This window comes from Panthera onca, chromosome C1 (assembly GCF_046562875.1).
Source record: "Panthera onca isolate mPanOnc1 chromosome C1, mPanOnc1 haplotype 2, whole genome shotgun sequence".
NCBI classification, from domain to species: domain Eukaryota; kingdom Metazoa; phylum Chordata; class Mammalia; order Carnivora; family Felidae; genus Panthera; species Panthera onca.
The window spans coordinates 51387542-51409575 of NC_138346.1; the positions used below are offsets into that span (position 1 = coordinate 51387542).

A 22034-nucleotide genomic window follows, 5' to 3' on the forward strand; every position below is an offset into this window, starting at 1 on the left:
CCAACCTATACATTTTCAAAGGAGAGTATTTTTATTTATTTATTTATTCATTCATTCATTCATTCATTCATTCATTATGTATTATTAGTATTTTAAAATCATACAAGTATGCAGTATTTGACAATTGATAGTTATCATTACTATTAATAGAAAAAAATCCTCATACATTAAAAAAGCACTCAACAGATTAGAAGTAATAAAACTTTAATAATCAGGATGTAAAAAATACATACTGTGGGAGCTAAATCATGGCAGTGTGAACATCCTGGGGAGTAAAAGTTCACAAACCACAGTTCTCCAGAATTAACAGCAGCATCTAAAGTATATAAAACCAAAACAACTTAGAATTATTTATTAAAGGTTTCTACATACTTTAAAGTTTTGTTAAGATCAGAATGAAGAAGGCAGGCCTGTATCTTTCATACTGCCTTTGTCATTTTCTATACAAGTTTTTCTATAAAAAGAGAACAGACTACAGTTGACTCCTGACCAACATGGATCTGAACTGTGTAGTCCACTTATATGTGTATTTTTCTGATACAGTATAGTACTGTAAATGTATTTGCTCTTATGATTTTAATAATTTATTCTCATTTACTATAAATATACAGTACATAACATACATGAAAAATATATGTTAACTGTTACGTTATTGGTAAGGCTTCTATCAACAGAAATCTATTAATAACTTTTGGGAGAGTCAAAAGTTTTATTTGGATTTTCAACTGCAGAGGCAGGGGGCTCAGTTCCCCCAACCTCCTCATTGTTCAAGGGTCAGCCGTGTATCAGCTATCAAACTGACAATACCTTAAAAAAAAAAAAAAACCTTTTAAGCACATACTTGAATAAAGAGCAACCCTGAGCTTCAGGACACTTGTCACCATGAAACTGTGAAAAGAGGTGGCACAAGGCATCAGCAGCCAAACCTCATCCAGGAGTTTGTGTGGATGAGAGAGATGAAGAAGAGAAACAGTGAGAGATGGGGACTGAAGTTCATCTACTATCTGCAGCACAGCTTAAATACCTGTGTCAGTCAATTCCAACAGCTACTTCAAATTCTGAGGGGATGAAAGACGAGAACTACACAATATAGTAGGACTGTGGGGATTAAATTTAAACTTTGCCCTTAAGTCATTTACCTTGGAAAACTGTATTATTAAAAAGTATTAGATCAAGGTTTTTAACAATTTAAAACAAATATGTATTTGTTAAGCTAATGGATCTGAATACCACATGATATCCAGCCAACAACACATTATGCATTATAATCTATAAAATGACCGATCCAAACTCTTAGAGAACACAGGCAGTAATTTCTTTGGACACTGGCTGCAGCAACATTGTTCTACATATGTCTCCTAAAGCCAAGGAAACAAAAGCAAAAATAAACTACTGGGATTACATCCGAATAAAAAGCTTTTGCATAGCAAAGAAACCATCAACAAAAGAAGCAACCTCCTGAATGGGAGGAGATACTCACAAATGATATATCTGATAAGGGATTAATATCTACAATATATAAAAAGCTTATCCAACTCAACACCAAAAAAGCACACAATCTGATTAAAAATGTGCAGAGAATCTGAACAGATGTTTTTCCAAAGAAGACAGACAGATGGCCATTAGCCATATGAAAATCACTAATCATCAGAGAAAAGCAAATCAAAACCATTATAAGATATCACTTTACACCTGTCAGAACAGCTAGAATCAAGAAGACAAAAAATAACAAATGTTGGTAAGGACATGGGGAAAAGGAACACTGGTGGACTGTTGATGAGAATGTAAATTGGTGCAGAGAGGATCCTCAAAAAATTAAAAACAGAAGTACCATATGATCTGGTGATTTCACTACTGGGTATTTACCTAAAGAAAACAAACACACCTATTTGAAAGATAACATGCATCTTTTTGGTTATTGCAGCATTATTTGTAACAGCCAAGATGTGGAAGCAGCCCAAGTATCCATTGACAGATTAATGGATTTAAAAATGTGGTGTACATGGGGGCGCCTGAGTGGCTCAGTCAAGCATCCTACTTCGGCTCAGGTCGTGATCTTGCAGTCTGTGAGTTCAAGACCCGCATTGGGCTCTGTGCTGATGGCTCAGAGCCTGGAGCCTGCTTTGGATTCTGTGTCTCCCTCTCTCTCCGCCCCTCCCCTGCTCACTTTGTCTCGTTCTCAAAAATAAACATTATAAAGGAGATCCTGCCATTTATGACAATATGGATGAACCTAGAGGGTATTACGCTAACTGTAATAAATCAGAAAAACAAACACCATAGGATTTCACTTTAATGTGAAATCGAAAAAACAAAACAAATGAATAAACAAACAGCAGAATCAGACATATAAGTACAAACGATGGTTTCCAGTGGGAAGGAAGGTGTGAGCAAAGGGCAAAATGGGTGAAGGGAAGTGGGAGATACAGGCTCCCAGTTATGGAATAAGTCACAGGAATAAAAGACAGTTGTAGAGAATATAGTCAACACTGTTGTAATAGAGTTACACAGTGACAGATGGTAGCTACACTTGTGGTGAGAGCAGCATCATACAGAGTTGTTCAATCACTTTGTTGTATACCTGAAACTAATGTAACACTCCGTGTCAACTATACTCAAAAAATAAACAAAAACTTTTTTAACCCTGTAAGGATGCACTCTAACATTCAAGGTAAAAAGGCAAAGACAATTTGCTTTTGGTATAAGTGTTTCTGTATAATTTCATTATCAAAATCAGTTATTAGTAATTTTAAGGAAGTTTCATAAATTATGTAATTATAGTAAGATACCAAAATAAACATACCATTTTATTTATTATTATTTTACTATTTATTTTTGAGAGAGACACAGAATGTGAGTGCAGGAGGGGCAGAGAGAGGGGGAGACACAGAATCCAAAGCAGGCTCCAGGCTCTGAGTTGTCAGCAGAGCCCCATACTAGGACTTGAACTCAGAGACCGCAAGATTATGACCTGAGCCAAAGTCAGATGCCTAAGTGACTGAGCCACCCAGGCGCCCCTCAAACATACTATTTTAAATATGCATAACTAATTTAGGTTAGATAGAAACGTGCAAGATTCAATGTTTACCTTCAATTGTAAGACACATGGATCTATGGAAAAAAAAGTTAATCTGTATATTACAGGTAAAGTGTGTAATTTAGGATAAGTTGTTCCGTGGCAATGTTTAGAAAGTATGACCAACAAACCACTCTAAGTGGTTGAAATAATTGCCACCCTGACTTAGGCCCCCAACTGGTAATAATTTAGGTGAAATTTAAATAAACTTAGTGCAAACTTTAACAGAAATGGGATTATTTCATTAGCTATAAATAACTAATGAGGTGGGTATTTATATATGAAAAGATAAAGTAATGATTAGACAAAATAGGACTGTTATAAGTCTTCAATAAAAATATGACATATAACAAATCTGAATGGCATTTGACACAAAACCTTGTTCAGAGGGAAAAAATGTCTATTTGGTACTTCGTTTTCATAGAGCACTTCTATCATGTTTGCTCTGTTCCCACTCTTGTTGACTAAGATTAAAAATATTCTTAATGCCATGTTATTAAAGCTCAATGGGATGTTTTTCCAAAACCCAGCAACATAGAATAAAACAAGTATATTTTAAAATGTGACACAGCTAGTAACTTTGTGGCCCAGAAAAACGTCAAAATAGGATGAGGTCACAAAGAGAAGAGATAACAGAGATAGATCTAAGAGTGAAAAGCATAAATTACAAAGTAAGAGAAAACTAAAGTATAGGGTATAGGTCAATAAGAAAACATTGATGAATAACTCTTAGGCTAATAGGTTTATTTCCCTTAAAAAACAACAAAAAAAAAAGAGTAGCATAAGCATGGGCTTTGACATGAATTTGAGCGCATGTCCTGTCTTGTACTGTGTCAGTCAGGAAAGGTTAAGCTACAGAAAACAGATGATTCCAATTATGTCATGGGCTGACAATAAAGGTTTATTCTACCATCTATCACAATCTTACACTAAGTTGGCTGCAACGCTCTTCCAAATCATTTCACCGCTGACCCCTGGCAGGGAGAAGGCTCTATTTTGAACATTCTTATTTCTCATGACAGAGCAAAATGGTGAACACATGCTAGCTTTTAAAGCTTCTGCCCAGGGGGCACCTGGGTGGCTCAGTCGGTTAAGCGGCCGACTTCGGCTCAGGTCATGATCTCGCGGTCCGTGAGTTCGAGCCCCGCGTCGGGCTCTGTGCTGACAGCTCAGAGCCTGGAGCCTGTTTCAGATTCTGTGTCTCCCTCTCTCTGACCCTCCCCCGTTCATGCTCTGTCTTTCTCTGTCTCAAAAATAAACGTTAAAAAAAATTAAAACAAACAAAAAAAAACTTCTGGCCAGAGGTGACATCCATTACTTCTGTTCACATTTCATCAGCCAAAGCAAGTCATATAGTCACGCCTGACTTCTACAGAGTGGGATGTATAATTCTCCATCACAAAGGAGCACCTCAAGGATAAACAATCAACATAGATGATTAAAATAAAATATACCACAAATACCTATTAGCTGAACTTAAGCATATGTTTTCTTCCTGAAATGCAGTTTGTAATTTCTGAAAATAAAACTAGTAATATTGAGGACTGTTGTGAGGATTAAATATGATAAATATTAATTGCCTGGAATAGGAACTTTTGCTCACTAATTATAGCAGTATTTTAATATCATTCTCTTCTACTTATCTACAAAACATTCTAATATGACCACATATTAGTTGACAGGACTTTGTTGTAACAACTCAGAAAGAGGCAGCACAGGACCTGCTGGCAGACAGCACTCTTTTGAAACAACAACAGCTCTATGACACTACACTTTAAAAAAAAAAACTTTGCCACAATTTTGTCCCTCAAAATGAAGCCTTTTAGAGGATATTTAATTTTTCATTGATTCATTTTATTGACTGAGGAATAATTCACTCCCTGATATATTATGGGAAAAAGGTAGAAAATGTAGTATATTAGTTAAAGGAAGTTTGTGTAATTGTTTCCAATGCTAGAATTTCATCATTCTTGGTCCAAGGAAAAGGGTTCCAAGAAAAAAAAAAAAAGCCTACGTCGATGAGAAGCAATCCAGTATAGCCCACATTCCTGAGATTCTTCAAAACCTAACTAAGGATCCAGTTATTGCACCTACTCTAGCAAACAAGGCCCAGAATATTCAGAAATTCACCCTTTATGGGCTGTGCTTTGCATCATTTCCAACACACTGAATGGAAAGTTTTGCTAGATGCCCTTATACCTTGTGTTAACTAGTGTTAAGTATGTCTGGTTCATGATAAGAAGACCCTGAAAATAACACTACTCTCCAAAGAAAAGTTTTCTGACAAACTTTAATTGAACAAAATCCTAGATTTCTCTTTATTAGGAAATGATGGGGATGTAAAAAAAGAAGAAAAAGGAAAAAAGAGGCAGAGGCGCTGTGAGCTCCTCTGTCATTTCTTGAGCATTTCTTCAAAAGGATGCCTATACTGTGTAGGCACTACTCAGAATGACTAGTGTAAGTGCAAGATGTCCTCTGCTCCTGCAGATACTGTCTAGAACCTGCTTATCATGACAGATATCATATTCTTCTGTGACATGTAAAAAGATAATATGCACCATGTTCAAGGGGAAGAAGAACATTTTTAAAGCTTTCAAAGTGAATTTATTAAACACATTTTCTCTTCTGTACTATAGTTAAGCATTCTGGAGTTCACTCCTGATAAAAGTGAACTATGTAATTTGGACTAACTCTCCCAATACAACTGCAAAATTGGACAAAATATAAAAGATTTCTGTTGAAAGCATCAGAGAATTACCAATGTAGTAAAGAATTGGGGGGCCAAAGTATGGGAGCAGGTGGAAATCACAGAGCCAATGTTAGAAAAGGTAGTTGATAGGCAAGATACTGAGCAGAGTTTTCAATACATTCAGGAGGCTAGAGGGACAAAAATGGGAGTGGACACATAGAAGAAAGCGTCCTGTGAATAAAGATGAACTGGAAAGTGACCAGTCCTCTCAAAGTCCAAAAAGCTCAGCTTTTCGATCGCAGTCCCTGCTTGGATAAAGCTGATCTGAGATTGTTAGTGACCTCACCCTAGAAGATAGCGTAACTCCTCTCAAGAGAGAGAACATACATAACTTTAAAATATCTTTGTAATTATACGTGTGATTAGTTATACAAAAGACAAGCCTGAGTAACCCAAACGAATAGAAATAACTGGTAATAGAAAGAGACCCACAACCAAGAAGGCTAATGTGATATTTATACAAGTACAAATTGATACTACTCTCTTGCCACCTCACCTCAGCTTCTTCAACTAAAACTTCACTCAGGACCAGCTAGTCTCACCCCAGTAACACACAAAGTAGTATCAGACATGAGATGCAATGGCAACAACTATACACTGAACCTATCAGTATTATTTATTGCTTTTGAAAACTTACCTCTAAGGTTTTGTGGCTGTATTTTTAACTACTCCTTGGGGTTCTATATGAAATATTAGCAATTCTTAACTGTTCCATAGTGACACACTGAAAAAAGTTTGAACCCATATACAGTGTACATCAGGGAAGTCTCCCCTTCCTGGGTGGGCTCATTAGCTTGCAAGTTCTGTTCAGTGCCTCCAACTATATCTCCAAATCCAGTTTTCTGCCCCACTGGTCCACAAAACACTCACTGGCAGACTAACAGACGAGCGATAATAATAACCATACAAGAAGGCAATAGGTTCCTACAACTACATGCAGCTCATACCATCAGTTCTGTCTACCAACAATCTAAAATAATCAAAGTTTCTTCAATCTCCTTTGGATGGAAGGTACGTTTTCTATTCACTCCACTCAGAACTTGAACAAGCGTTCATGTGTTGAGTCTATGGACAAAGTGATGTACTAGATAGCTCTGTGTAGGCTGGAGCTTACCGACAGGATGTAAAAACTAAGAATAAAATTCTTGGTCAGAAGAAACTGTTCAAAATCAAGTAACTATAATATATATTTTTATAATGATGTATGTAAGAAACATACATATACATTTATTGCAGCTAGATGCTATTTTTCATTTCTAAATTAGAGATTATAATAGAGCAAAACAATTGAAATTTGAAATAAAATATACTGATCAAAATAGAAAAGAGTAAACCTATTTCATTATACTTGTACAAACTCTGAAAAGTGTAAGACTAATCCAGTATTTAAAATTTTCTAAAATGCAATGGAAAACTGCAATAGAACTGTATTTTTATATCCATTTTCACATAAATCAAAGTCAAAAGAAATCTGCTTCCAAAATAACCACAAAGTTACCCCTAACTCTGCAATCCAAAAGCTCCCAAACTGGAAGTTTGCAAGTTCGCAGCAAGTTCCCCGGGCTTCCAAACCTGTCCTGACCTGATCTGGGGCTATGTATTACTTTTACTTTTTTTTTTTTTTTTTTAGTATACATACTTATGCATTTCTTGGCAGAAATTATAACGTTTTAGGAATGCCTAGGTGGCTGAGTCGGTTAAGCATCTAACTCTTTATCTTGGCTCAGGTCATGATCTCACGTTTCTGATATGGAGCCCTGTGTCACGCTCTGTGCTGACAGCAAGTGGCCTGCTTGGGATTCTCTCTCTCCCTCTCTCTCTCTGCTCCTTCTCTGCATGTGCACGTCCCTCTCTCTCTCTCTCTCTCTCAAATAAATTAAAACACTGTCTTAAAAAAGTATACTGCCCCACATTCTGCAAAGAACATTATTTGATACATGGTGTATACTGTGAAAATTATTATTTAAAAAAATTAAAAATCTGTTTTAACATGTATTCATTTCTGAGACAGAGTGCGAGTAGGGGACAGGCAAAGAGACAGGGAGACACAGGATCTGAGGCAGGCTCAGCTATCAGCTCAGAATCCACAAACCGCGAGATCATGACCTGAACTGAAGTGGGACGCTTAACTGACTAAGCCACCCAGGTGCCCCTATACTGTGAAAATTATTAAAGGGTAACTTCACTAGAGTCAGAGACTAGAATGAGGAGCCATACCTCTCAGCATCAATTACAGGAAGAATTGTCAATTACAGACCCCAAGAGAATCATCATCAACAGAAAAGAATCATCAATTATAGGCCTCAACAAGAAAAGATGTATTTGAATTTCCTATAAGAAATTGACTACTTCTACATATCGGCCCGCGAGAAACTGTCATTACCCTGAACTCTTGCTTTCCTCCCAATGGATTTTCATTCAGAACCCCTCCCAACTTCCTCCTTCTCCATAAAATAACGTTCTTCTCCTTTGTTTATTGGACCTTGCCTACAATCTTGCCCTAGCTTGCATATCCCAAAACGCAGTTCTCTGCTATTCCTCAATAAACCCATTCTTTTGCTAGTAAAACAACTATTTTAATGTTACATTATTATTACTTGGTGATCAGCCATGGGATCCAGACAGGACCCCCAACAACCAGGAGACTGGCGAGCAAACAAGCGCAGGTATCCACAGAGCCAACTGAGCATACTGCTTCCTTACAAACCTGGAGTTTGAGGTTAACTTTTTTCCTGGATTTCAAGTTCTGTTCTCTGTGTTCTAAGCTCTCCAAGCTTTATTCAGGATTTGTTTCAAGGCTTTGTCCTTAAGAGTACTTGTTTGGCCTTTGGTCCAACTCCTTTTTAGAACCAGACTGCTTCTGTTGGAACTGTGTCGACCTTTGGCTCAACTCCTTTTTGTGACACACCATTTCTATAGAAACTGTTTTTGTTGGGAAAGTGCTAGCCTTCGGTCACCTCTTTTCTGGAACTGGACTGTTCCTGTTGGAACTGTGCTGGTCTTCAGTCTGATTCCTTATGGAATCAGGCTGTATCTATTGGAATTTTTCTTTTTGCCTTAGAAAAAAAACCTCTAAGAAATGGGATCCCAGTCATCAAAATGTTTTTCTAGGGCACCTCCACTTCTAGGGCCCCAGCTGGTTTTATGTTTAAAACTACGGTCCTTCCTCATGCCTATTTCTAACTAAATGGACCCACTTAACTAAACATAATTTAGAACTTCAATGGCCATTACAGTGAACTTTTGATTTCCTTAAACCGACTTTTCGCAAAACTAAATTGGATAGACATGGCTCTACAACTGTCAAAACTGAATGAGATGTCTACATGGATTGGCATTTGGAAGCATCCAAACGTTATCAGGAACCTAAAATTGCCTCTATAAAATATAATTTCTACACTGACTGAGGCAAACAACTAAAAAAAGACAAAAAGGCTTCCAAGGCCTCCCTTCCCCAACCCATCTGGTCTCAAGACTCCTGGCAGCCCCCCTCCTGCTCAAGCCCAACTCCATTGCCATCATCCTCCCTCACGCCTCACCTCTTCTATACCCTTGGTTTCCTCATGCAAATTCTCTCACTGAACTTCTCTTCCTCAGAATCTCTCCCAGCTCTCTCCTCTCCTAAACCTTTTAAAACCTGCCCCATTAGAGACTTCTGAGGATCCAAATAACCCCCAAATTTCTTCTGTTCCCTGGACTAAGGCTGAATTCACAAGCCATAGTTAAAGAGTTTCCTAAAGTGACTGAGGACCCCCATAGATTTGCTGAAGATTTTAGCAGTGTTATTCAAACTTACCATCCTGGTTTCTCAGATATATATCAGTTAGTCTACATGCTTGTAGATGAACTGGGCCAGGCCAAGGAGTGGAGAAACTAGCCCAGTGGAAACATCCTGAAAGGGATTCAATACACAAACAGATCCCTAACTTTTGGCAAGACATCAGAACACTTGGCTGGAAACCTCCACGGAGAAATTACAGTGGCCTTTCCTAGGCCTGTTGATTGGAACTAAATTTAGGCTTGCACAAAAGCCTGATGAATCTATTCATGACTATTACAATCATTCAAACTGTCTTTAAAGAAAATTCTGATCTTGCTGTAGATGTTGAATCCACACAGGTAGCATTTAACTTTATGTTTATTAGCAGGCTGAACTGGGGTCTTTTTCTTTTAATTAAAAGAACCAAGATGAATGTGAAACTATGTCCCCTCTAGATTTAATTTGGCAAACCAGCCTCCTTGCACCCTAGACGAATTACCTGAAAGACCGCTAAAATTCTTAATTTTCAACTCCAGCAAATGAAAGCCCCTAAGCAAAACCAAAAACCTCCTACTTTCTATTACTGCAAAGAGCCAGAACATTGGAAAAAAGACTGTTACCCTCTTAAATGCTTCAGACATCTTCAGCCCTCTAGCTAGCCTTTCCAATGTCCTCCTAGTTCCCAATGATGGGACTCCAAGGAACTACAAGTGGTCTTCCCAATCTTCCCACTTCATCAGGTTGGGGAAATCACTCTCCAGATTGGGAATGCATTTCTCTCTGTCCTTGACACCAGAGCTACAGTCTGGAAGCTCCATCTCACTGCTATGAAATAGACCTGCTTCAGCATACTAAAACAGTTCAAACAGTGGGGGTCTTGAATCAACCTCTGCAGGTTCCTATCTATCATCCTATCCCCTTTTGTCTAGGCCCTTTAAGGAGTACACACTTTTTTCTCCTTAGTTCTGCCACCCCATTCAGTTATCAGGCTGAGATTTCTTAGAAAATATTATGCCAGAATTCCTTTCTCCCAAAAGGGGGAATAATTTTACAATTTGAGATTGGTAATTAAAATACCCAACCAGGTAAGTTAAACGACCCTTCAACATCTTTTATCATATCTGATGGTACCACAGCGGAGCCTGGGGACAATGATCATTTGTTCCTATTGGATCGGCTACCATCCTCTTTATGTGCAAGATCTTCCACTGATACTGGCAGAATCTACAGTGCATCTCCCATCAAGATTCAAACAGATCCCTCAACCCCCTCCCCAGAATTAATGAATACCTTAAAGAAGTCCTTCAAGGCATCCAGCCCACACAGAAGATTACAAGGCTCAGGGTCTCATTATTCCCTGCACTAGTGCCCATGACATCCTTATTTTACCTATGAGAAAACTAAATGGCCAAGAAAGGAGGTTTGTTCAGGACCTCCAAGCAATAAATAACATTTTTATCACTTGGCACCCTGTTGTTCCTAACCCCCATAGGCTACAGGTATCTATTCCCACACAAGCAAATTTTTCACTACTATCTATATAGTACACTTTTAGTATTCCAGTTGGTAAGGCTAGCCAATTTATTTTTGTTTGTATTCTGGAAGAACAGAAATATACCTGAACAATAATGCTCTAAGGTGTCACAGAGAGTCCTTCTCATTTTTTCCAAACCTTAAAAGCTGATTTGGATGACATAGTTTTCTCAGGTTCTACTTTGTTACATTTGCTTCTCTGCTGCCCTTCTCAAACCTCTTCACAGGAAGACAATACCTACCCTTTAAAACTTTTGGACTTGGACATAAAGTCTCCAAAGAAAAAATGCAGTTTGCTCAAACTTAGGTTCTACACTTAGGGTGTAGACAAACAAAACCAGGGAACAAAACCTGATTTCAGAATAAGGGCTACATTTGGATTCTGGGAGGCTTCATTGCATCCTGACTTCCCTCAAATCTAAAACCAGTATTTAATTACAACGTTTTCTTGGACTGACTAGCCAATGTTGAAACTGGATTCCAAACTTCTCTCTTATAGCTCAACCTCTATATGCTTTACCAAAAAAAAAAAAAAAAAAAAAGACAAACCTGACTCTATTATTTGGAAACACCAAGCACAGCTTTTAGGACTTAAAAAACAAAACAAAACCTGATGAAGTCCCTCGCTTTTGGACACCCAACTTCCCTTTTTTCTCTTTGCATGTGAGAGAGAAGGGAAGACTGCCTGCATTTCCCAAACCTCTGCAAAAAGGGGGAAATCTCTTCTTCTGATTATGGCCTTTCAGAAACACCCTCATCATGATTCTGTGATCACATTAATTCTTTAGCTGCTTTTTCTGAAGGATTAGAAGCTTTGGAATCCACAAGTCTTTCTTTCATTTATTATCTGACTCTAAAACTCTTATCTAAATTCATGGCCTCTCAATTTGCAACCTTACAGGCTGTATTATTAGGTAACATTTGTTTCCAAACAGTTCTTTTGAGATAACAATACTGTTTTAATACATCTTTGAGGTTTTGCTATTTTTTTTTTTGAGGTTCTGTTATTTTTTGCAAGAAGTTGATTAGCTATTACTTCATGTTTATACTTGCACAGTATCCTCCCAAATGCACTTGGTTAATTCAGTGTGCTTTTGCAGTATTCACCGTTTTGCTTTCATGGCCACTTTAAGTGGGACTTCCAGAAGGCACCCATAACTCTGCAGGGAGAACTTTTCTCCCTGAAGTTGGAATAAATGCCAATAAATATTTTCAGTTAGCTACTTTCAGATCTCGGGTCTTGGTTTAGAACCAAGAATTTTGTTACTTCTTGTTTTGCATATATCTTAAGTGTTGTATTTTGTTGTCTGCCAATCTTTTGTAACAATCATGTACCCAATAAAGAAATGATCTCCAATGTTTACGATCTTTATAAATATGAACTATACACGAGAAGTGCATGAGAGTTCTCTTTCCTTGCCTTCCTCATTAATGAAATGAGGCCATAAGTGGCTTCTAACTGCTATGTACCTTCCTGAAAGATCCTTCTTGGGATTGAGGAACAAAACCATTAAATATGAAATAACTGACTCTTGATTAGGTATACTTTCAGAAAAAGATCTTGATCAAAAGGGGGAAATGTAAAAATTAATACAGGAAAACCTCACTAAAGTGGACTGGGAAAGTGAAAAGGTGGAAATCACATGACTCAATGTCAATTACAGGAAAAACTATCAACTGCAGACCCTAACACAAGAATTATCAAAGGAAAAAATGATCAGGTCAGAACAGGAAAAGATGTACACTGAATTTTTATAAGAAATTGACTACCCCTGCAAATCAGCTAATGAGAAACTGTCATCACTTTGAATTCCTGCTTTTCTAATGGACTTTCATTCAAAACAACCCCTCTGAACTTCCTCCTCCTCCTCCATAAAAGAACATTACTTTTTCTGCTATTCCTGAATAAACCTATTTTTGCTAGTAAAACTATTATATTTAAAAAGTTAACAATACCACATTATCTTGCTGCAATCAAAAAATTTTCTAAATTTCAAATATATCTGTCCTCAAGAGTTTTAGGTAAGAGACTGGTCTTGGACCAGTTTTAGAAAATCATATGCCCACAAACTTACCAAACTCTCTTCTATCCAATGTTATGATTTCAGGATCATCATCATAAATACCTAATTTAAAAGCAAACATTATAAAATTAACAGTTTATCATAAAAATAAATTACCACATAGAAACAGATTACTTAGGTCTTGTTTTAAACACCAAAAAAATCAGATTACTATACTAAATGTCAAAGTTGAAGAAAGTGCAATAAACAGAAAGACCAAGAGTAAATAATACCACTGGTAATGCATCTAAAGAATGATAAAAAACAAAAAATTAGTTTCCCGATATGGACTGTTGCAGCTATGTTTGGGGGTTCCCAATACCCATAATTTCATCTCCACAGAAAATTTCTATTATTTTTTAATTTTTTATTTTGCAATAATTATAGACTACCAGGAAGTAGTAAAAATAGCACAGACTTACATGTTCCCTTCACTCAGCTTCCCCTAATGATGACTTATGTAGTTTCAACAAAATCTAGGAAATTGACACTGATACCTTACTGTTAACTAGAGACGTCACTTCCTTTTCTGATTATGTTTTTTTTTAAATAAATAGTATCACTAAAGTATTTCCTACTGTTAAAAGTCTTATTAGAATGCTTATAGAGACAAAGACCAACTTAATTAATACAAATTTTACTTATCGTAATTAAAACCAGTGTGAGAAAATTTGTTTCTATATAAGATACCAAAATAATACTAGTGATGGATATAAACCAGGTGTCAGTAAACTTATTCTGCAGAGGCCAGTTAAATAGGCCTTGTGGGACACATGGTTTCTGTCACAACTATTCAATTTTGCCCCTGAAGTGAAAGAAGCCACAGATAATATGCAAATAAATGAGCATAATTTTATTCTAATTATCATATTCTCATAATTCTAGGATTAATTAAAACCTTACAAAAACAGGTGGCTGGCCAGATTTTAGCCCATGAAATGTAGTCTACTGATATCAGATATATACTACTGAGCTGCAGTGATATATTAGAAAATACTATTTTGAAGGAAAAAAAAAGGCAGTCTTGAGAAACAAATACTCCAGATATGAATTTAAAATATTTTATGTAGTCTAATATAAAAGCATACCTCAGTTCTTAGTGTGCATTTGAGGCTAATCAATAATGAAGAGAAATACCGGGTAAGCAAATGCTCCCTCTAGCCTTGCTGGATACCTGTGTTTACTTTACCTGCCCTTGATTTCTTTAACTTGCTTCCTCCCTCCACACTTCCCTCATTTCTTATTCCTGTCAACACGTCAATCCTATTATTAATAAGGATTCCACAAGAGAAGGATGGCATTTCTACTGAACTGACCACTATTAAACTTAAAGGAAACTTCAGATTTTCTTGGAAAATATGATGCTTTAAAAATACTAAAAGGCTTTAGGATTTAACATCTACTGCAAATATTCTTTTTTTAATTAAACTACAATCCTTATTTTAAAAGTATCTAACAAGATCATAACCAAAATACCTTCACATCTGTGCAGACAATATCTACATACCACCTGACTTTCCTTTTGAACGCAGCTCCCATGTTACATTAAACAGAGTCAAGGTGACACATGTTAACTGCCTATGTTAAGTGGTGAAACAAAATTAATTTTCTAAATTTACTCAAATAAAAAACAAGATTTCACAGAGTATCATATCACCTTACCAAAATCATAACGATAATAATTCCAGCTTTCATATTGGCCACCTTCTTGATTATCTGCAAGTCCCTTTTCTCCGTATTTGTCATACTTTTTCCGCAGATCTTCATCTTTGAGTACTTCATATGCTCTATTTATTTTTAAAAAATCACTATGTGCGTTTGGGTTATTCTATTAAAATATTAGACATAATAGTTGTTTCAGATATGTGATCAAGTATCTCCAAAACCTCTATGAAGTTTTAATTTAACCTTGAAATTTCTGGGAGAACAGACATCAAAATAAGGAGGAAGAATACAGTATGAAATGGGTTATTATGGATTGAAATTAGAAAGTATTTTGAAGAACTATAATCTTCCAAAAAAAAAAAAAAAAAAAAAGAATAAGAAAAGAACAGAGAAATGAGAATTGAGGCCTCAAAAAGCTGAAAGATATGGCCCTACAATATAAGTCATTCCTTACATGAAATGCAATTGAGAAAAACTAATAAAACCTTGAAACCTTTAATTTTGTAAATATTATTTTTTATCCCAAGACAATTACAAAGAAATTTGTAGGTAATTTTTCTATTTGAGGCAAAATCAACATATTAACCAAAAACAAACAAACAGAAATGTCCCCCAATCCATCAAATGATTAAATGAGACTAGTATCAGAGTAAAACTCAAAAACTGGATTGGAAATGTTCCTCATTCGTTACTCTTTCACAGAACTGGTTTTTGAAGAATGCTTTCATCTAAATAATAATTAGATGTAAAAGGTTTACTATCTTTCATATGGAAACTTAAAAATCATATTTCTGAAATTTTAAAGAAAAATATGAAAAAATAAAAATTCTAAATATTAATAGAAGGTAAATCTCCAGGGAAAGATAACCAACTAACAAGTTTTAGTGAAATATTGATTCTACTGCTGAACTTTATGCAATCAAAATAAAATAACCCTCTTTTAGGCATTTTATATAGAAAACAGAAAATTATAAACCATACCTTTCAAATCCTTGAGGAGTTAAATCTCATTAAAATAATTAGATACATTATAAAAAATACCATAAGTATTAAAACTAAATTAGTTTTGAAAGATGACGTAATTGAATACATAATCAAATATTTATGCCTGGAATTACCTGGATTTGGCTGCTCTTAAGTTTTCATTTGTAATAATTTCTGACTCTGGTGTGGGATTTGTGCATGGAGAAAACAGTACAAGTTGAAGCATGTTATTATTATTACTGCCATTTTTAGCAAGAAACTTCCAAGTTCTAAGGGAGTAATTTTCCTATTACAGTTATAAAATACTTGTTCTTAACTTACTTTACTGAGAAAACTACTTCAACTACCCCATAGACATTATCGTTGGTTTTGGAATTAACATCTGTAATGGAACTGGTACAACTCAGTTTTCAAATTAACAGGGAATTGCATTTTTGATATCAATATTCTTTCACACTGTTCTCAACCAGAATATTTTGCTGCTTCTGTTTTTTAGTACAGAAGCTAAATTGTGACTTTTGACATGTGATTGTTTTTAAGCATTTTGAGCACTTAAAATTTAACTATGTATCAAAACTTCACTGAAATACATTAATCAGATGTATTTAAAGAGAAAACTACCTACCGGGTTTTTATCAGGATGTAGCTTCAACGCCAATTTCTTAAAAGCTTGTCTTATTTCTCTACTGCTTGCAGTTTTGGATACTCCAAGTAAACTGTAAAAATCCTGATCTGTGCCCACTAAAACGGCCATATACACTATTAGAAAACACAGAATGACCCTTTTCAAGTCTCTGACGTAGTCATTTTTATTTAACCAGACTCCCATTCTTTTTCTTACACAAGTTCTGATTTAAGTGAACATTAAGATACACGCTGGTTCCAACTGATAGAATATGCAGGTTTGAGAACTTCTGTTCACATTACTCCCAGGGCGAATCAAGCATCATGAAATTTCCTCCCAAAATGTCAATCTAAAGAGAGGAAACAAGGTAGTTAAAAATACATTAAAAGACAAACAAACAAAAAAACCCAGCAATAACGCTGTTAAATAACATGGCCAGTAATACAAGCTCCATTTGATGGCAAATCAGGGTGAGTGCCCAGGCTCTATTCTTTGGGGGCCCCTTCACTGCTTCCATATCCAGGTAGCCAGATTTGTGAAACCACTCAAGATAGGAGGTAAGTGTAAAGGGTAGTGTGCGGTTGTAGCTAGCTAGAACACTTTGAAAACAAATTCAATGATTTGCTCTGATCAGCACCAGAACACAAGTCTGGGAAAAAAACGTTTCCTTCCTTTTCTATCTAGCTTAATTAAGCACAGCTCTTTTGTAAAACCACTTCCTTTTTGGCCACTTCTTTTACCACTGTAAGACTACATCGTTTTCATTTTAATCAGATTTCACTTGTAGAAAATATCCTTTGGAAGGACTAGAAGGAAGGAAGGGTCCTTTCAAAGAGTATTTTTCATACACCTCTTCCAACAAGGGCAGTGAATTTACATTGTTAGACAACATACTTAGTATGGCCGGTTTGTTCCGAATTTTCTCAAAAGGTCCTTACACTACATGTAAGTAGGGACTACTTTATATAAATAGTCGAATAATAACTACAAGTTAACAGTGTAATTTTATCGCAAAGTTTACATCTAAGATAAATAAAAATGAAAAGGAAACAGAAAAGGAGAAGGAATCAGTTACTTTAACATGCTCACCTGTGTAGGGTCAATAATCTCCACTTCATCAGATCACAAAAGATACCAAAACACTTTGAAAAATCTAACCTTCTTAGCATTGTTTCTCCTTTCTTCATTTAATCCTAAATGTCTAAATCTTCTCCTTACCTGCGAACGGTCTTTGGCTCATTTCTAACTTGTTTCATGCAACCAAAACATAACTTTGTAAAGCATAGTGATGGCGAGTAACAAGTATCAGACTAAAAAACTAGAGGAAAATAGAGAACATATTCTCCAATACCACTATGGGACAAGTGGTGTTGCTAGCGGTCGTTCTCAGTCAGCGTGGGTGTGGTTGACTTGATCTCCGCCAAGCTTCGGGGACAGGTGGAAGCTGCAGGTAAAGGCAGTATGAAGGATTTCTGGCTGCCATCACCCCAGAATAGGATGCGGGGAGAGGGGAAAGTTGGGGAAGTCCCGTGAAAGAGACCAAGAAGTGCTGCTGGTGTGTGAAGTCTCCGGCCGGGTTAGGGTGAAAAGAGACTGAGTGACTGAGGCTTAAGTGAGAGAAACTGTAGCAAGACGTGGGGAGACGAGGTCAGAAGGGTGATGATGTAGATAATCAGAAAAAGATGGGGAGCGAGAACACAAAACCCGTCGCAGGGGCAGAGAGGAAGGGAGGGGAGACTGAGGTGCACAGGCATTGCGCTCTCCCTTCCAGGAGGGCCCAGGCCGCCGCCGGCTCCTACAGAGCCCCGGGCCCCGGCCCATGCCCACCTCAGTGTAGCGGGGTCGCCTCCTGCAGCTACTCCCCCATCCTCAATTCCCGGCGGCGGACCCCACCCGGCCGAGCGCAAGCTATGCGCGCGTTAACAAAGCGCGCACTCTCCGACCGCCGGGCCGCCGCGCTCGGGATGGGGGAGGACGAGCCGCACCGGCAGCAACGAGCGCTGCAGTTCCAGTCGGCTCCTCGCGCCCCGGTCCCCACGGCGAACCGGGGCGGGGCCTGGCGCGGGGCACTGTGGGAAAGGCGGAGAGGATGCGGCCTGGGAACACCCGCAGCAACTCGGCGGGCGCGGCGGCAGCTGGGTGGGGAGGGCGGTTTAGCTTTAGGTTGACGTGGCCATCAGCGTTGAATCCGGCTCCGGCTCCGGGTCCAACCCGGAGCTGAAAAACCTGTTCAACCCCAGAAGCCCGCGCCCCCGCATTAAACCGGCTGGCGCACGCGGCAGGCCGGACGTAGGTTGAGGGAGCCCGCCCCTTCCTTCTCCCGTTGCTATGGTGACAGGGAAACCTGGGAGGCGGGTTTAGGCGTGCAATTTCCGTGTGGCCATATTCTTAAAGGGAAATTAGAGCTATAGAGCGTTTTTCTGGTTGGTGGGTGGGTGTGGCAGAGAGGGGAAATTTTGTGGATAAAGGGGAGCTTTATCTAGCGGGCTGAAGAGTCAGTAGGAAACTTGGGAGAAATAAAAATATTTGTGTGTGTGTTAGAACAAACATTTGAGCATTCTACAGTATTGTCTGGTTTCCTAGTCATTCACGCTAGAAACTGGGGAGTTATCCATACTTCTCTCTCTCACCTTTACATTTAAATGGTTTGGTACAAAAACTTCAGTTTTGATCTGTGGAACACAGAACAGTGGAAGTAGCTACATTTGCAACCATCAAAAGAAAAAAAAACATTGTGAGGATGCCTGCTTAAGACATTAACCCTAATATGAAATACGTTGTAATTGGTAACAATTTCATGGGTAGTAAATCAAATGTAAGCTTATAAAAAACTGACTGAATGGGATCCATAGCTGAACTAATACATTGCAAGAAAGAGAAGGAAGGAGGTGAACAAAGGCAGAAATATTAGAAGAGCCTAATGTAATAGTAAATATGTAGTCTAAGTATACACGTATTAATTCAGTCCTCCAAATATTCTTATATTATTTTGACTATAATTATATCCATTTCACAATTGCGGAAACAGGTAAATATGTGATAGACCTGGGATTCACACTTAAGCAGCTTGACTCCAAAGACTGCGATGCTAATCATTATGTCACACTGTGTGTGTACCAACAAAATCTTTAGAGTAAATTGGAAAGCAAAATAGAAAACTGGCGAATCAAGCAGGGAGCTGATCACAGTGGGTTTTATGCTATGATGAGAACATAGACTATCTTTTTGGTAATGAGGAAGCCCCTTAAAGCTTTTAAAGTAAGGGACTCAGGCTGTATTTTAGATTGTTCTGGTAGCTTTTGGAAAGTGAATACAAAGGGAACCAGATGAGAAAGGAAGAACAATTAGAAGAGTGAGTGCTAGAGAAGGTAAATTTGGCAAGAAATGGTTATTGCTTGGATATGGGAAATAAAGGAGAGGAAGGATCTAAGGTTAGTTCTGGTATAGGTAGCTGAATACATGCACTGAATGAGGATCGGGGGAAAAAATAAAGGGTTCTGATTTGGATATATCTATTTCAAAGATCCTAGATTATGTCCGAATAAATATATCTGGCCTAAATCTCATGGGGAATATTTAGACTGAAGAAAAAAATAGGAGATTATCAAATAATCTGTGGTAGCTGGAGCCATGAGTATAAATAAGAGTACCCAGAGAAAGTATGCAGAATAAAAGCTGTGAGCCAAGGATAAAATCTTGGGGAATTCTGATACCTAGAATTTACACAGCAAAGGAAACCATCAACTAAATGAAAAGACAGCCTTTGGAATGGGAGAAAAATATTTGCAGGTTATATATCTGATAAAGGGTTGATATCCAAAAAATATAAACACCTATAAACTCAATAGCAAACACCCCAAACAATTTAATTTAAAAAATGGGCAGAGTGGGGCCCTGGGTGACTCAGTCAGATGAGTGTCCAATTTAGGCTCAGGTCACGATCTCAACGGTTTGTTTTGTAGGCAGGTTTCATAGCCCCATGTTGGGCTCTGGGCTGACAGCTCAGAGCCTGGAGCCTGCTTTGGATTCTGTGTCTCCCTCTCTCTCTGCCCCTCCCCTGCTTGCACTCTGTCTCTCTCTCTCAAAAATAAACATTAAAATTTTTTAAAATGGGAAGAGGATCTGAATAGACATTTTTTTAAAGAAGACATATTGGTGGCCAAGAAGCATATGAAAAGGTGTTCAGCATCATTAATCATCAGGGAAATACAAGTCAAAAACACAATGGGATATCACCTCATACTAGTCAGAATGACTATTATCAAAAAGAGAAAAAAAATAACAAGTGTTAGTGAGGATGTGGAGAAAAGGGAACCCTTGTACTGTTGATGAGAATATAAATTGGTGCAGCCCCTATGAAAAACGGTATGGAAGTTCCTCAAAAAATTAAAAATACAACTACCATATGATCTAGCAATTCTACCTCTGGGTATTTACCCTAAGAAAATGAAAAGACTTATTAGAAAAGATCTATGCACCCTCATGTTCATTGCAGCATTATTCACAATAGCCAAGATATGGAAACAACCTAAATGTTGATTGATAGATGAATGGATAAAGAGAATGTAGTATATATGTAAAACAATATTATTTAGCCATAAAAAAGAATGAAATCTTGTCATTTGTGACAACATGGATTGATTTTGAGGGCATTATGCTAAGTGAAAAAGGACATAAAGAAAAAGACAAATACCATATGACCTTACTTACATATGGAATCTAAAACACACACACACACACACACACACACACACACACACACACACACAACACCAAACTCATAGATACAGGGAGCAGATTGTTGATTGCCAGAGGCTGGGAGTAGGGGGTGGGTGGGATGGATGGAGAAAGTCAAAAGGTACAAACTTCCAGTCATAAAATAAATAAGTCCTAGGGATGTAATGTACAGCATGGTGACTGTAGTTAATAATATTGTAATGCATACTTGAAAGTTACTAAGAGAATAGATGCTAAAAGTTCTCACCATAAGAAAAAAACTGGGGCGCCTGGGTGGCTCAGTTGGTTGAGCGTCCGACTTCGGCTCAGGTCATGATCTCACGGCTCATGAGTTCAAGCCCTGCGTTGGGCTCTGTGCTGACAGCTCAGAGCCTGGAGCCTGCTTCGGATTCTGTATATACCTCTCTCCTGCCCCTCCCCCGCTCATGCTCTGTCTTTCTCTCAAAAATAAATAAACATTCAAAAAAATTTTTAAAAAAAGAAAAAATTCTGTGACTATGTATGGGATGGATGTTAATTAGACTTATTTTGGTGGTCATTTCACAACATATATAAATGTTATGTAGCATATCTGAAACTAATATTTCAATTATACCTTAATAAAGAATTTACAAATTAAAAAACAGAATGTAAATTCTATGATGGAATTAGTGTAGGTGCAGAGAAATAAATAGATTCAAGAAAAAAGTAAGAGGATATATGGAGATATATATATATATATGTGTGTGTGTATATATATATATATATATACACACACATATATATATATATATATGTAATTTGGTGATGAATTGGTCATGGTAGGGTAAGAGAAAGACATTTGAAGACACATTTATACTTCA

The 22034-nt window shown here is 37.4% G+C and overlaps 1 protein-coding gene across 2 annotated transcripts in view; it reads right to left on the bottom strand.

The window, feature by feature from the left end:
• Positions 1–18734, bottom strand: part of DNAJC10 (DnaJ heat shock protein family (Hsp40) member C10) — a 52177-nt gene extending 33443 nt beyond the window's left edge. The window contains exons 1-5 of one of the 2 annotated variants that reach the window (XM_060622110.3): positions 18283–18734; positions 16456–16804; positions 14844–15009; positions 13194–13244; positions 234–316 (exon numbers count right to left, since the gene is read on the bottom strand). In XM_060622110.3, coding sequence (XP_060478093.1) covers positions 234–316; positions 13194–13244; positions 14844–15009; positions 16456–16659 — 504 coding nt within the window. In that variant the 5' untranslated portion in view covers positions 16660–16804; positions 18283–18734. The other variant, XM_060622111.3, reaches the window with a different exon arrangement.
• Positions 18735–22034: the final 3300 nt, after the last annotated feature.